The sequence below is a fragment of the Tachyglossus aculeatus genome, chromosome 2, assembly GCF_015852505.1.
Source record: "Tachyglossus aculeatus isolate mTacAcu1 chromosome 2, mTacAcu1.pri, whole genome shotgun sequence".
Taxonomy (NCBI): Eukaryota; Metazoa; Chordata; class Mammalia; order Monotremata; family Tachyglossidae; genus Tachyglossus; species Tachyglossus aculeatus.
The window spans coordinates 148,680,097-148,695,796 of NC_052067.1; the positions used below are offsets into that span (position 1 = coordinate 148,680,097).

The 15,700-nt window shown below is 42.8% G+C and overlaps 1 protein-coding gene across 1 annotated transcript in view; it reads right to left on the minus strand.

Moving 5' to 3' along the window:
* Positions 1-15,700, minus strand: part of SLC2A13 (solute carrier family 2 member 13) — a 481,564-nt gene that overhangs the window by 129,615 nt on the left and 336,249 nt on the right. Inside the window, exon 7 of the mRNA XM_038766641.1 lies at positions 7,739-7,859. Within this exon, the coding sequence (XP_038622569.1) occupies positions 7,739-7,859 (121 nt within the window). The remainder of the gene's footprint in view (positions 1-7,738; positions 7,860-15,700) is intronic.

Genomic DNA, 15,700 nt, shown 5'->3' on the forward strand with positions numbered 1-15,700 from the left:
CTTGAATGCCTACTCTAGAAAGCCTCTGACTGACTGTCACTGAATGTAGTAGAATTTGATTTTGGTTACAAAGGGTGGATCCATGTAGAGATATCTTCAATAATGGACAAGTCTGTGAGAAATTCTTTTGAAAAATGTTGTAAGAGGTAGTGACTCACACAGATAAAGTATAACTATAGATTATAAGTGGCTTTGCACACTGCACTGTAACAGCAACAAGTATTCCGAAGACAAAATGATCAGGTCAGAATAAGAGCTAAATTAGATATTATCTCTGGACTATAATAATAATGTATAATGAATAACTGATTAATGTACTACTACTACTAATTATGGTATTTGTTAAGCATGGGGTAGATACAAGATAATCAGGTCAGACACTGTCCCTGTCCCATGGGGGGCTCACAGTGTAAGTAGGAAGGAGAACAGGTAATAATACTATAATATAATACATTAGTACTGTTATGGTATTTATTAAGTGCTGACTCTGTGCTTGACCCACAAGGCTCAAAATCTAAGAGATAGGGAGAGTATCTTACCCCCATTTTACAGACAGAGGAATTGAGGCTCAGACAGGTTAAGTGACTTGCCCAAAGTTACACAGCAGGTCAGTGGAAGAATTGGAACTAGAACCCAGATCTCTTGACACTCAGGCCTATACTTTTTCTAGTAGCTACACTGCCTCTGGAATCGTTCAAGACTGAGCATTCATGAACCTCTTTTCAATCTGTTGAAAGGTTGGGGAAGAATGAAGGGGAAAATCAATACAGTACACAAGATGAGCAAAAGTGATGAATACCTTGGCCCTAGGCATTAGAAACAAATTATTTTATGTGGGTAGTTTTACTGAATAACAAGGAATTGCTAATGGGACATTGATTTGCTTACTAGAAATGGTCTCCATACTAAGATCAGCAATTTGAGGGGTTAATTACTTTGAAATTAAAGGAAAAAAGATTAAATAATCTGTCAACAGGAGCTGATGTTAGCATCTTGCTGTGGAAAAGTGCTTTTTTCTCTTTCAGGGTACAGAAATACTGAACGTTCATGTTCTAAATGGACCAATTTTCTCTGTAGTGAGTACTGGAAATTTTAATTTTTAATTCACTGAACATGAAGTGAAATTCACGTTGCCACTTGCCCCTTGGAGTCCAGAAAATCTAGGCTGACTGAAAAATCATTAAGGAATTCATTAAATAATTACGGTATTACTTTGCTGGGTGTCAAGCCCTGTTCTAAGCACTGGAGCAGATACAAGTTAATCAGGTTGGACTCAGTCCCTCTCCCACATGGGGCTCACAGTCTAAGTAGGAGGGGGAACAAGCAGTGAATCCCGATTTTACAGCTGTGAAAACTGAGGCCAGGGAAGTTGAGAGATTTGGCCAAGGTCACACAACAAGCAAGTGGCACAGCTGAGATTAATTAATCAATCAATCAATCGCATTTATTGAGCGCTTACTGTGTGCAGAGCACTGTACTAAGCGCTTGGGAAGTCAAAGATGGCAACATATAGAGACAGTCCCTACCCAACAGTGGGCTCACAGTCTAAAAGGGGGAGACAGAGAACAAAACCAAACATACTAACAAAATAAAATAAAATAGAATAGATATGTACAAGTAAAATAAATAAATAAATAGAATAATAAATATGTACAGACATATATACATATATACAGGTGCTGTACAAGGGGAAGGGAAGGAGGTAAGATGGGGGGATGGAGAGGGGGGCGAGGGGGAGAGGAAGGAAGGGGCTCAGTCTGGGAAGGCCTCCTGGAGGAGGTGAGCTCTCAGTAGGGCTTTGAAGGGAGGAAGAGAGTTCCATCTGCTTCCCCTAGGTCACACTGCCTCCCACTAGGCTATGCCATGTCTTCTTTTTTTTCTGGTATTTGTTAGGGGCTTACTATGTGTCAAGCACTGCTCTAAGCACTGAGATACAAGTCAATGGGATGGGAGACAGTGTCTGAATTCTTTGTCTACTTTTAATGGAAGCTAATTCTTCTAACACGGTCAGGTCTGTGGATCTCGGAAAGGTTTCAGCTGCGGCACAGTACCTATGATGGACTAAGTACGAGGAAACCATTTTTGTTTCATGGTCCATGCAGGAGGGAGAACAGGTATTTAATTGCCATTTTAAAGAAGAGGTAACTGAGGCACTACGAAGCTAAGTGACTTGCCCAAAGCCAGCCATAGGCGTTTGGTGGAGCTGGGATTAGAACCCAGCCATATTATATCTCTTTGAGATAAATGATAATATAATAATTATTATCATGGTATTTATTAAATGCTTACTGTTACTAAGTGCTGGGTTGGATACTAGCAAACCAGGTTGGACACAGTCCCTGTCCCACGCGGGGCTCACAGTCTCAATCCCTGTTTTACAGATGGGGTAATTGAAGCACAGAGAAGTGAAGTGACTTGCTCAAGGTCACACAGCAGACAAGTGGCAGAGCCAGGATTAGAACCCATGACCTCTTGACTAACAGGCCCATGCTCTTCCACTACGCCAGACAGTCAATCAATTGTATTTATTAAGTACTTACTGTGTGCAGAGCACTGTCCTACGTGCTTGGGAGAGTACAATATAACAATACAGCATACACATTCCATGCCCACAATGAGACAGAGACACAGGCATTTAAACAAATAAATGACAGATATGTACATAAGTACTGTGGGCCTGGAAGGGGCGGATGAATAAAAGGAGCAAGTCAGGGTGACACAGAAGGGAAAGGGAGAAGAGGAAAGGAGGGCCTAAGGAAGACCTCTTGGAGGAAATGTGCCTTCAGTAAGGCTTTGAAGTGGGGGGTCCATATAATTTCTTCATGCCTATGTCAATCCACCAAGTTGGTCTCAGTTTCCAGCCACTCCAACCACGCCCTCTGACACAATCTCATCTTCAGCCCCTTCCTTCACTGGCAGTCAACTGGCCCCATTCACCTTAGGCTCCCTGGCAAAATCCTTTTCTTTCTCGTCTCAAGAAATGTCAGTTGTGAAGGAGAAAATCGGTGACCCTGATCCCTTTTCTCTAAGCTGAAAACCCCACAGGTGAAACTGGCAGTCAAAAGTTCCTACACTTTAGGGTGGCTATTTTTACCGTTTGGCACAATTTCTAACATTTCTAACATTTATTTCATGCTTACTATTGGCTAAGCCTGGGGTAGACATAAAGTCATGAGATAGGACCTAGTCCCTAGCCCATAAGGAGCTCACAATATATCTTATTCACACTATATAAATGATGAAGCTAAGGCACAAGGAGGTCAAGTAATTACTTCAGTCACACAGGAGACCATGAGCATAGCTGGGACTTGACTCCAGGTCCTCTGACCATCAGTCCCTTGCTTTTCAAATCACTTCATGTTGCTACACGATATCCAGTTGTCCTTTAGAGGTGGGGTTGCAGACCTGCTAAAAATCCAGGTTGAGAAAGCATGATGTTGTAGGTCTTACAGTGATGCCGCATTGCGTTATCCTGCATCCAAACAGGCTCACACTGTTGGAAAAACATTCCTTACCTACTGACCAGTGTCTCAACCAAACATATATACTGATGAGAAGCAGCATGGCTTAATGGATATCGCACAAGCCCAGGAGTCAGAAGGACCTGGGTTCTAGTCCCAGCTCCACCACTTGTCTGCTGTGTGACCTTGAGCAAGTCACTTAACTTCTCTAGGGCGCAGTTAAATCACCTGTAAAATGGGGACTGTGTCCAACCTGATTACCCTGTATTTACTCCAGGGCTCAGAACAGTGCCTGGCACAGAGTAAGTGCTTAACCAGACTAAGCCCTCCCTTTCCTCAGCTCCCCCTCCCCTCCATGTCGCCCCGACTCGCTCCCTTTGCTAATCCCCCTCTACCCGCCCCAAGGCATTTATTTATGCATGCATATATCTATAATTATATTTATTTATATTGATGCCGGTTTACTTGTTTTGATGTGTATATACCTATAATTCTACTTATTTATAATGATGCCTGTTTACTTGTTTTGATGCTTGTCTTCCCCCTTGTAGACTGTAAATCCTATGTGGGAAGGGATTATTTCTCTTTATTGCTGAACTGTACTTTCCAAGCACTTAGTCCAGTGCTCTGCACACAGTAAGCGTCCAATAAATACAACTGAATGAATGAATTAACCATAATAATAATAATAATAATAATAAATTTTGGTATTTGGTAAGCATTTACTATATGTCAAGCACTATACTAAGCGCTGGGATAGATGCAGGATAATCAGGTCGGACCTAGTCCCTGCCCAATATGGGGCTCACAGTCTAAGTCAGAGGGAGAACAGATATAGAATCCCCATTTTACAGTTGAGGAAACTGAGGCACAGAGATGTTAAGTGATTTGCTCAGAGTCACAGAGCAAACAATATGTTGCCAACGCGTACTTCCCAAGCGCTTAGTACAGTGCTCTGCACACAGTAAGTGCTCAATAAATACATTTGAATGAATGAATGAATGAAGTGGCAGAGCCAGGTTAAGGACACAGGTTCCCTGACTCAGAGCTGGGCTCTTTCCACAAGGCCATGCTGCTGATGGATTTATCAGGCAGAAACTCCTCACCCTCGGCTTCAAGGCTGTCCATCCCCTCGCCCCCTCCTACCTCACCTCCCTTCTCTCCTTCTCCAGCCCACCCCACACCCTCCGCTCCTCTGCTGTCGCTAATCTCCTCATTGTGCCTCATTCTCGCCTGTCCCACCGTCGACTCCCGGCCCACGTCCTCCCCCGGGCCTGGAATGCCCTCCCTCTGCCCATCTGCCAAGCTAGCTCTCTTCCTCCCTTCAAGGCCCTACGGAGAGCTCACCTCCTCCAGGAGGCCTTCCCAGACAGAGCCCCCTCCTTCCTCTCCCCCCCACCCCCTCTCAATCACCCGCCTTACCTCCTTCCCCTCCCCACAGCACCTGTATATATGTATATATGTTTTTACGTATTTATTACTCTATTTATTTTACTTGTACATATTCTATTTATTTTATTTTGTTAATATATTTGGTTTTGTTCTCTGTCTCCCCCCTCTAGACTGTGAGCCCACTGTTGGGTAGGGACTGTCTTTATATGTTGCCAACTTGTTCTTCCCAAGTGCTTAGTACAGTGCTCTGCACATAGTAAGCGCTCAATAAATACAATTGAATGAATGAATGAATGAATGAATGGAAAGAGCACGGGCTTTGGAGTCAGAGGTCACGGGTTCAAATCCTGATCCACCAATTGGCAGCTGTGTGACTTTGGGCAAGTGATTTAACTTCTCTCTGCCTCAGTTCCCTCATCTGTAAAATTGGGATTAAGACTGTGAGCCCCCCACGGGACAATCTGATCACCTTGTAACCTTCCCAGTGCTTAGAACAGTGCTTTGCACATAGTAAGTGCTTAATAAATGACATCATTATTATTATTATTAAAACTTAATAATAATAAATATAATAATTATGGTATTTATTCAGCACTTTCTATGTGCCAAGCACTGTACTAAACGCTGGGGTAGACACAAGATAATCAGGTTGGACACAGTCCCTGTCCCACATGGTCTCACAGTCTCAATCCCCATTTTCCAGATGAGGCACAGAGAATTTAATTGACTTGCCCAAGGTCACAGAGAAGATAAATGGTGAAGCCAGGATTAGAACCCACAGCCTCTGACATTCAAGCTGTGCTCTTGCCAATAGGCCATACTGTATCTTCAGCATGGCCAGTATGTAACTTGGTAATTTGGTAATTACTATCAATCAATGACATTTGCTGAGGATGATACCACTATTCTGCCTATTTTACAAGCCCTGGCATTATCCATGATTCATGTCTCCCAATCCACCCACCTACTCCAACGGTCACCAAACCTTTCATTCATTCAATTCATTCAATCATACTTACTGAGTGTTTACTGTGTGCAAAGCACTGTATTAAGCACTCGGGAGTGTACAATACAACAATGAACAGACACACTCCCTGCCCACAGCGAGCTTCCAGGCTTGGCTCTACCTTCACGACATCACTAAAACCTGCCCTTTCCTCGCTATCCAAACTGCTACTTTGCTGATCCAAGCACTTTTTAAAATGGTATTTGCTTAGTGCTTACTATACCAGACTATATTATACTAGAGAAGCAGCGTGGCTCAGTGGAAAGAGCACGGGCTTGGGAATCGGAGGTCATGGGTTCAAATCCCAGCTCCACCAATTGTCAGCTGTGTGACTTTGGGCAAGTCACTTCGCTTCTCTGTGCCTCAGTTCCCTCATCTGTAAAATGGGGATTACGACTGTGAGCCCCACGTGGGACAACCTGATCACCTTGTATCCTCCCCTGCGCTTACAACAGTGCTTTGCACCTAGTAAGCGCTTAACAAATGCCATCATCATTATTACTATTATTATTATTCACTTATCCTGTCCCGCCTTGACTCTTGCGTCTGCCTCCTTGCTGACCTCCCTGCCTCTTGTCTCTCCCCAAGTCAGTTCCTACTTCACTCTGCTGTCTGGATTATTTTTCTAAAAAAAAGTTCAGTTCACATCTCCTCACTCCTCAAGAACCTCCAGTGTGGTTCCCGATTTACAACCACATCAAACAGAAACCATCAGCTTAAAAGCACTCAATCAGCTCACCCCTTTCTACCTTAAGTCACTGATCTCCTACAGCCCAACCCACATGCTTCACTCCTCTAGGGCCAGCTTGCTCACTGTAGCCCGATCTCGACTATCTGGCTGCTGACCTCTTTCCATTCCCTTCCTCTGGCCTGGAACTCCCTTCCCTTACATATGTACCCAACCACCACTCTCTCTCCACCTTCAAAGCCTTATAACAGTCACATCTTTTCGAAGAGACCTTCCTCAATTAAACCTTTCTTCCCCAACTCCCTCTCCCTTCCCTGCTCATGTACTTGGATCTTTGAGCAATTGGCATTCACCCCAACCTCTGGCCCATCACACTAATGTACATATCTGTAATTTATCTGAATTAACATCAGTCTTCCCCTCTAGACTGAAAGCTTCTCGTGGGCAGGGACGATATCTATCAACTCAAATGTTTAGTATAGTGCTTTCTACACAATAAGTGCTCAATAAATACCTTTAATTGATTGATATTTATTAAGGGCTTACTATCGCAGAGTACTGTACTATTTGTGAGGGTATAATATATATAATATAATGGCATTTATTAAGCACTTACTATGTGCAAAGCACTGTTCTAAGTGCTGGGGAGATTACAAGGTGATCAGGTTGCCCCACGGGGGGTTCACAGTCTTGATTCCTATTTTACAGATGAGGTAACTAAGGCACAGAGAAGTGAACTGACTTGCCCAAAGTCAACACAGCTGACAGTTGGCGGAGCTGGGATTTGAACCCATGACCTCTGACTCCAAAGCCCATGCTCTTCCCACTGAGCCACGCTCCTTCTCTGGTAGACATGTTACCTACTCACAAGAAGATTATGGTCTAGAAGACTTTTCTTATTACCTTGAGAAAAAATCATTTGATCATTCTTTACAGAATACAAAAAAATCGACCTCTGATCTTCTAGAACGTAAACTCATTACGGGCAGGGAAAGCACCTGTTAATTCTGTTGTAGTGTCTGCTCCCAAACACTTGGTACAGTGCTCTGCACAAAGTAAGCACTCAATAAATACCACTGATTGATTGATTGATCCACATTATAGATAAACTGCTCAGGACATTTAGGATATAATAAGGTATTGAATAACGAATGGTTTCCTGATTATCAATGATTGATCACAAAATCTCACCTGTATTTTAGGCAAGTTGAGTTCTGGCCTGAAGGATCTGTTGGCTTAAGTGTGACTTGTGGTGACACCTGAGCTGACAGCAAAAACCCCAAACCAAGGATAACAAGTGCTACGGTAGTACCTAAAAAAAATAATAATAAAAAAGTGTTTCTTTAGAATGTTTTAATTTAGAGAAAAAGCAATGCTGCGCCACAGAACAGAATCAATTCTGGAATAAGATGCAAATTCAGTAAAACAAACTGATCTCTCTAGGATGCTAACCAATATTTCAGTAAGTGATTTTTGTATACCAGAAAAGGTTCCACTGGTAAATTAACTGAGGTCAGTGGTTGGTTTAGATTCATCCCATACACTGTTGCTATCTACACAATAGATTGCATATAACATTATTTAAAAAATCACAGATTGGTGACAGATGCCTACTGCAAGGATTATCTACAGGTGTTCTTTCCAGTGATGTTCCAATAGCATTCATTCTTTGTCAAGTCTAAAGATTAAGCTGAAAAAAAACCAAGCAAGTTTTTGCAAGCTCCCATATTAAAATACTATATTATAGTACTCTATAATACATAGTATAGTATATTATAATACTGTGTCAGATTTCACAAGCATACAATATTTAAAACATCAATCTAATAGCTAGCAGGTGTTGCATTTATTTATATTGTTTTCAAATAATTTCACAGCTTTAAAAAGTAGTATTTATTAAGCATTTACTATCTGCCAATATGAATCCTATTAGCTGACACCTTATAGTGGCAGGGGAGTTTGTGTACACTGTTGAAACTTAAAGCTCTGACATACAGGGCTACTCAGAATGGAAAGGTCTAAGCCAAAGTGTCAGATAAAGTCAATTCACCTGTGCTGGGCAGCGGCAACATGGGAAAGAGTCAGTGGTGGATGAATCTTGTCCTCTCCCTGACTTTCCCATCATTTTGGAGGGCACTACCATCCTTCCTTTCTCACAAGCCCACAACCTTGGTGTCATCTTTGACTCCGCTCTCTCATTCACCCCACATAGCCAATCTGTCACCAAAACCTGCCGGTTTCATCTTCACAACATTGCCCAGATCCGCCCTTTCCTCTCCATCCAAACCACTACCTTGTTAGTACAATCACTCATTCTGTTCCTACTGGATTACTGCAGCAGCCTCCTTTCTGATCTCCCAACCTCCTGTCCTTCCCCACTTCAGTCTATACTTCACTCCGCTGCCCAGATTATCTTTCTACAGAAACGCTCTGGGCATATCACCCCAGCTTCTCAAAAATCCCCAGTGGTTGCCTATCAACCTTCATATGAAGCAAAAACTCCTCACTCTTGGCTTCAAAACTCTCTATCACCTTACCCCTTCCTACCTGACCTCCCTTCTCTCCTTCTATAGCCCAGATGGCACACTCTGCTCCTCTGGTGGTGCTAACCTTCTCACTGTGTCTCATTCTCACCTGTCTTGCCAGTGACCCCTGGACCACATCCTACCTCTGGCCTGGAATGCCCGACTTCCTCACATCCACCAAACTAGCACACTTCCCTGACTTCAAAGCCCTACTGAAAGCTCACCTCCTCCAGGAGGCCTTCCCAGACTAAGCCCTCCTTTTCCTCTGTTCCTCCTCCCCTCCCCATAGCATCGACTCCCTCCCTCTGCTCTACTTCCCTCCCTGTCCCACAGCACTTTTGTATATATGTACATATTTATTATTCTATTTATTTTATTAATGATGTGTATATATCGGTAATTCTATTTATTTATATTGATGCTACTGATGCCTGTTCACTCGCTTTGTTTTGTTGTTTGTCTCCCCCATTCTAGAATGTAAGCCCACTGTTGGACAAGGATTGTTTCTATTTGCGGCTGAACTGTACTTTCCAAGCGCTTAGTACAGTGCTCTGCACACAGTAAGCACTCAGTAAATATGAATGAATGAATAAATGAATGAATCAAGTGATCAAAATGTTTATCAAAGACAGCGGCAGAGATTCAAGTTCTTACTTCGTGGAAGAAGGCAATGGTAAACCACTTCAATATCTTTACCAAGAAAACTCTATGGGTATACATACCAAAAACAACTTTATGACAGAAGGCGGGACGAGCTGAAGAGAATGTGTCCATGGAATCGCTGTGGGTCAGAAACAACTCAATGGCATTTGAAGAAAATCTAACAATCACTGTGCCAGGCAATGAGGTAGAATCAAGACAATCAGAGAGAACACAGTTCCTATCTTATTTGGGGCTTGCAGCGTAAGTGGGGAGGAGAAAACATATGTTATCCCCATTTGCCGATGAAGGATGGAGACATGATGAAGTTAAGTTACTTGCCCAAAGTTACACAACAAATACAGGGCAGAGCCGGGACTAGAGCCCAGGTCTGACTTCTCCCAAGTCCAAATTCTTTCCAGAAGATCATATTTTTTGATGGCATACAAGAGCGACCCTTTCAAATTTCCTTTCATCTCCTTTAAGCTACTCTGGTCGGATTCTCTAGAAGAAGCAAGGTAAGTATTAGAGGAAAGAAGGCGACGTGAGAGATGGTTCCAGTATTCTGGAGGACTGAAAAAACAGACTGGGCCCCGAATGGTAAGGAAATTCAAGGAACCAAGGAAAGATCTGCTTGGGTACTGCAATCAGAGCAAACTATGGGCCCAGATGAGCTAAGAGTTCCACTCAGGAGCAGAGTGATGTACAGTGTGAAAATAGACAAACTGCTTAAGCTGTAATAGAAAGCACAGGGGAGCCCTGAGGAGACAGCACTAGAAAGAGAATAATATTTTCTCAGTGGTTTGTAGAGAACATGATATAGCTGGAGATTAGAGTCCAGATTTGAGTAGAGGTCAATTCAGAAGCTAGAATGGGCTCCAGCCAAAACGTGGAAAAGGTCGCTTAGAAGGCTTGGACAAAAGAAGGCGGCTTTGGAGATGTAAAGAGGGAGACAACCTCCAAACGACATAGATGGGGGAAGAGAAAAGACCGTCCTGCAGGGTAATGTTCAAACTGTGGGGCAGAGAAATGGGGCTGTGAGTGAAACTCAGATAAGAGCAAGAAGGGTGTTCTTAGAAGAAGGAGTAGAACATGAAGTCAGTCCAAAAGAAATGACCGTCTGCGTTCCTCTTCAGTATTTTAAATTTCAACACTGGTTTGAAGTTGTTCTGTATGTTTCCTTCCTCAAAACAGAATCTCGAAGAGATGCAAGGAAAAGATGATCTAATGAAGAGTCTCTGTGGCACACAGACAGATAAGATAAAGAATTGAGAGAGCTCTGCCACAAAGGAGACCCTCACAGAAAAGACAATTTCTCACTGACTTTGTCTCTTCCAACACCTTCTGTCTTTTCCACACTGCCCAGCAGACTCAACAAATCCTGAGTTTTTTGTATTTTTTTCTTCAAAATACCCATACTAAGCTTGTATGTTTTGGTGCTGTGTTGCTCAACTGTGCAACATTATTTATCAAGCAGACTGTGTCCAGAGCACTGAGGTGGGTTTTTAATCAATCAGTCATATTTACTGAGCACTCACTGTGTGCAAAGCACTGTACTACATGCTAAAGAGAGTATAATACCAGTTTTTAGGAACATATAACATACATGAAGATGTGGTCCCTTTTTTTATAATGGCATTTATTAAGCGCTTACTATGTGCAAAGCACTGTTCTAAGCACTGGGGAGGTTACAAGGTGATCAGGTTGTTCCACAGGGGGCTCACAGTCTTAATCCCCATTTTACAGATGAGGTAACTGAGGCCCAGAGAAGTTAAGTGACTTGCCCAAAGTCACACAGCTACCAATTGGCTGAGTCAGGATTTGAACCCATGACCTCTGACTCCAAAGCCCGTGCTCCTTCCACAGAACTACCCTGAGCACAAGGAATTTACCTAAGATTTTATTTTGTGAGAAGCACTATATTAAACATTTAGGAGAGTACAGATGTGTTTATAAACATGATCCCTGCCCTCAGAGCTTGCTATCTTGTGGATAGACCACAGGCCTTGGAGTCAGAAGGTCGTGGGTTCTAATCCCAGCTCTGCCATTTGTTTGCCATGTAGTCTTGGGCAAGTCACTTCACTTCTCTGATTCTCAGGTGCCTCATATGTAAAATGGGGATTGAGACTGGAAGCACCAAGTGGGACACGGACTGTGTCCAACCTGATTTATTTGTATCCACCCCAGCGCTTAGAACAGTGCCTGGCACACAGTAAGCACGTAACAAATACCACAATTATTATTATTATTATGTTAGCAGTCATAATGGAATTTATTCATTCACTCAATCATATTTATTGAGTGCTTGCTGTGTGCAGAGCACTGGACTAAACACTTGGGAGAGTACGATACAACAAGAAACAGACACATTCCCTGCCTTTTAGGATCCTACAGCCTAGAGGGGAGAAGACAGATATCAATACAAATAAATAAATTACAGATATGTACGAAAGGGCTGTGTATTGAGGACCTCCCGGAAACAATGTAGTGTACCAAATGCTTGGGAAGTAAAATGAAACACATCAAATTTGCTGCTAATAAATTCTCAAGTCAATAACACTTAGAACAGTGCCTGGCACATAGTAAGTGCTTAACAAATACCATAAAAATAATTGTTATTTAATAGATATAAAGATTTTGAGACCTCCAAAGATCCCTCCAGTTATCTCCCATCTCCCCTCTAATTCCTCTCCAAAATCCACTCCCTTCACTCCACAGAAACTGCCCTTTCTAAGGTTGTCAATGACCTCTTTCTTGCCAAATCAGAAGTCCTCTACTCCATCTAAATCCTTCTCAACTTCTCAGCTGCCTTTGGACCAGAGGACCACCCCCTTTTCCATTAAACATTATCCAACCTCGGTTTCACTGACACTGTCCTCTTCTGATACCGAGAACTCACCTCCTCCAGGAGGCCTTCCCAGGCTGATCCCCCCTTTTCCTCTGGCCCTCTTCCCTTCCCCATCACCCCTCCTCCCTCCGTCTGCTCTACCCCCTTCCCAGCCCCACAGCACGTGTATATTTGTACATATTTATTATTCTATTTATTTTATTCATGATGTGTATATATCTATACTTCTATTTATCTATTTTGATGCTATTGATGCCTGTCTACTTGCTTTGTTTTCTTGTCTGCTTCCCCCTTCTAGACTGTGAGCCCGTTGTTGGGTAGGGATTGTCTCTGTTGCCGAACTGTACTTTCCAAGTGCTTAGTACAGTGCTCCGCACATAGTAAATGCTCAGTAAATATGATTGAATGAATGAATTCTCCACCTATCACTTTGGCTGTTCCTTCTCAGTCTCTTTCAGAGCCTCCTCGTCTGCCTTCCACCTTCTAATTCCATACCATTGGCTTTAAAGCATTCATTCATTCATTCAATGGTATTTATTGAGTGCTTACTGTGTGCAGAGCACTGTACTAAGCGCTTGGGAAGTACAAGAAAGCACTCATTCATCTTGCCTCCTCCTAATTTACCTCCCCAATTTCTTATTACCAGCCCACACATTTTGCTCCTCTACTTCACTGTACCTCGGTCTCCTCTATCTTGCTGCTGACCTCTCATCCACAACATGCCTCTGGTCTGGAACGCCATATCTTCATAGCCAAAAGATGGTCACTTTTCCCACCTTCAAAGCCTTATTAAAAGCACATCTCCTCCAAGAGGCCTTCCCTGACTAAGTCCTCTTTTCCTCTTCTCCCACTCCCTTCTGTGTTGCCTTTGCAATTGGATTTGCACTCATTATTCACCCCTCCCTTAGCCTCACAGAACTTATGTACATTATCTGTAATTTATTTATATTAATGTCTATCTCCCTCTCTAGACTGTAAACTTGTTGTGGAAAGGTAACATGTCTAGTAACTCTGTTACATTGAACTTACTCTCCCAAGTGGTTAGTACAGTGCTTTGCTCAGAGCAAGCGCTCATCAAATACAATTGATTGACGAATTGTTTGGGAGTCCCTCAAGGCTCAGTTCTGGGTCCCTTTCTATTTTCCATCTACACCGACTCCCTCATAGCACTCATTCACTCACACAGCTTCAACTTCCAGCTCTATGAGGGTGATTCCTAAATCTACATCTCCAACCCTGACATCTCTCCTTCTCTGCAGTATCATATTTCCTCCTGACTCCAGAACATCTCATAATAATAATAATAATAATAATAATACTGATAATAATAATGATACTTGTTAAGCACTAACTATGTGCCAAGCAGTATTCTAAACGCTGGGGTAGATGCAAGTTAATAAAGTTGGATACAGTCCATGTCCCCACAGGACTCACACTCTTAAGCCCCATTTTATAGATATGGTAACTGAGGCCCAGAGAAGTTAAGTGACTTGCCCAAGGTCACACAGCAGATATGTAGCAGAGCCAGGATTAGAACCCAAATGCTTCTTATTCCCAGGCTGGCGTTCTATCCACTAAACCACGCTGCTCCTCTACTTGGATGTACTGCCAACATCTCAGATTTAATATAACCAAAACATCTCCAACCAAACATCTCCAAAATATAACCAAAACAACTTGTACTTCCCAAGCGCTTAGTACAGTGCTCTGCACATAGTAAGCGCTCAATAAATACGATTGATGATGATGATGATGATCTCCTCATCTTCCCACCTAAACCCTGTCCTTCTGCTGAATTCCCCATCACCGTAGACAGCACCACTATCTCTCTGTCTTGCAAATCTGTAAACTTGGCATTATCCTCTAACCATCTCTCTTATTCAACCCACGTATTCAATGTCACCAAATCCTTCTGGTTCTACCTTCACATCATTTTAATTTGCCCTTTCCTCTCCATCCAAACTGCTACTACGCTGATCCAAGGACACTTATAGCACCTTAACTATGACATCAGCCTCCTTGCTGTCTTCCCTGCCTCCTGTCTCTCCCCAGTTCAGAAATACTTCAGCCTCCTCCCCGGATCACTTTTCTGAACAAAGTTCAATCCAATCCTTCCACTCCACAGGAACCTTCAGTGGTTGCCCACCCACCTCCACATCAAACAAAACCAATGGCTTTAAAGTACTCAATCTTTCCCCTTACCTTACATCACTGAATTCCTATCATAACTCAGCCTGCTCTTCTCTTTGCTCTTCTCATGCTAACTACTCACTGTATTTTGATCTTGTCCATCTCATGACCAAATACTTACCCCCATCCTCCTGTGGGATCTGACTGATTTTTTTAATGGCATTTATTAAGCGCTTACTATGTGCAAAGCACTACTCTAAGCACTGGGGAGGTTACAAGGTGATCAGGTTGTCCCATGGGGGGCTCACAGTCCCCATTTTAAAGATGAGGTAACTGAGGCCCAGAGAAGTTAAGTGACTTGCCCAAAGTCACACAGCTGACACTTGGCAGAGCTGGGATTTGAACCCATGACTTCTGACTCCAAAGCCTGTGCTCTTTCCACTGAGCCACACTGCTTCTCTGATTTACATACCTGGCACGATTCTAGTCTCTTGACCGATTATGAAAGAAAATGGTTAACTTGGTCATCAAGGTGATTTAATTCCAATTATGTTTAAGCGCAGTCAGTCAATAAATGCTACTTTACAAAGTGCTTGGGAGAGCATAATAGAATAGGTAGACATGATGATTGCCCTCAAGGCGCTTACAAGCAAAAATCCAGAACTTAAATACAATAATAATAATAATAATTATTACTATTACGGTATTTGTTAAGCGCTTACTATGTACCCGCACTGTACTAAGCGCTGGGGTGAATACAAACAAATCGGGTTGGACACAGTCCCTGTCCCATGTGGGGCTCACAGTCTTAATCACCATTGGACAGATGAGGGAACTGAGGCACAGAGAAGTGAAATGACTTACCTAAGATCGCACAGCAGGCAAGTGGTGGAGTCAGAATTAGAACCCATGACCTTCTGAATCCCAGGCCCATGCTCTATCCACTACGCCATGTTGCTTTGTGCTTAGAACAATGATTCATTCATTCATTCAATCGTATTTATTGAGCGC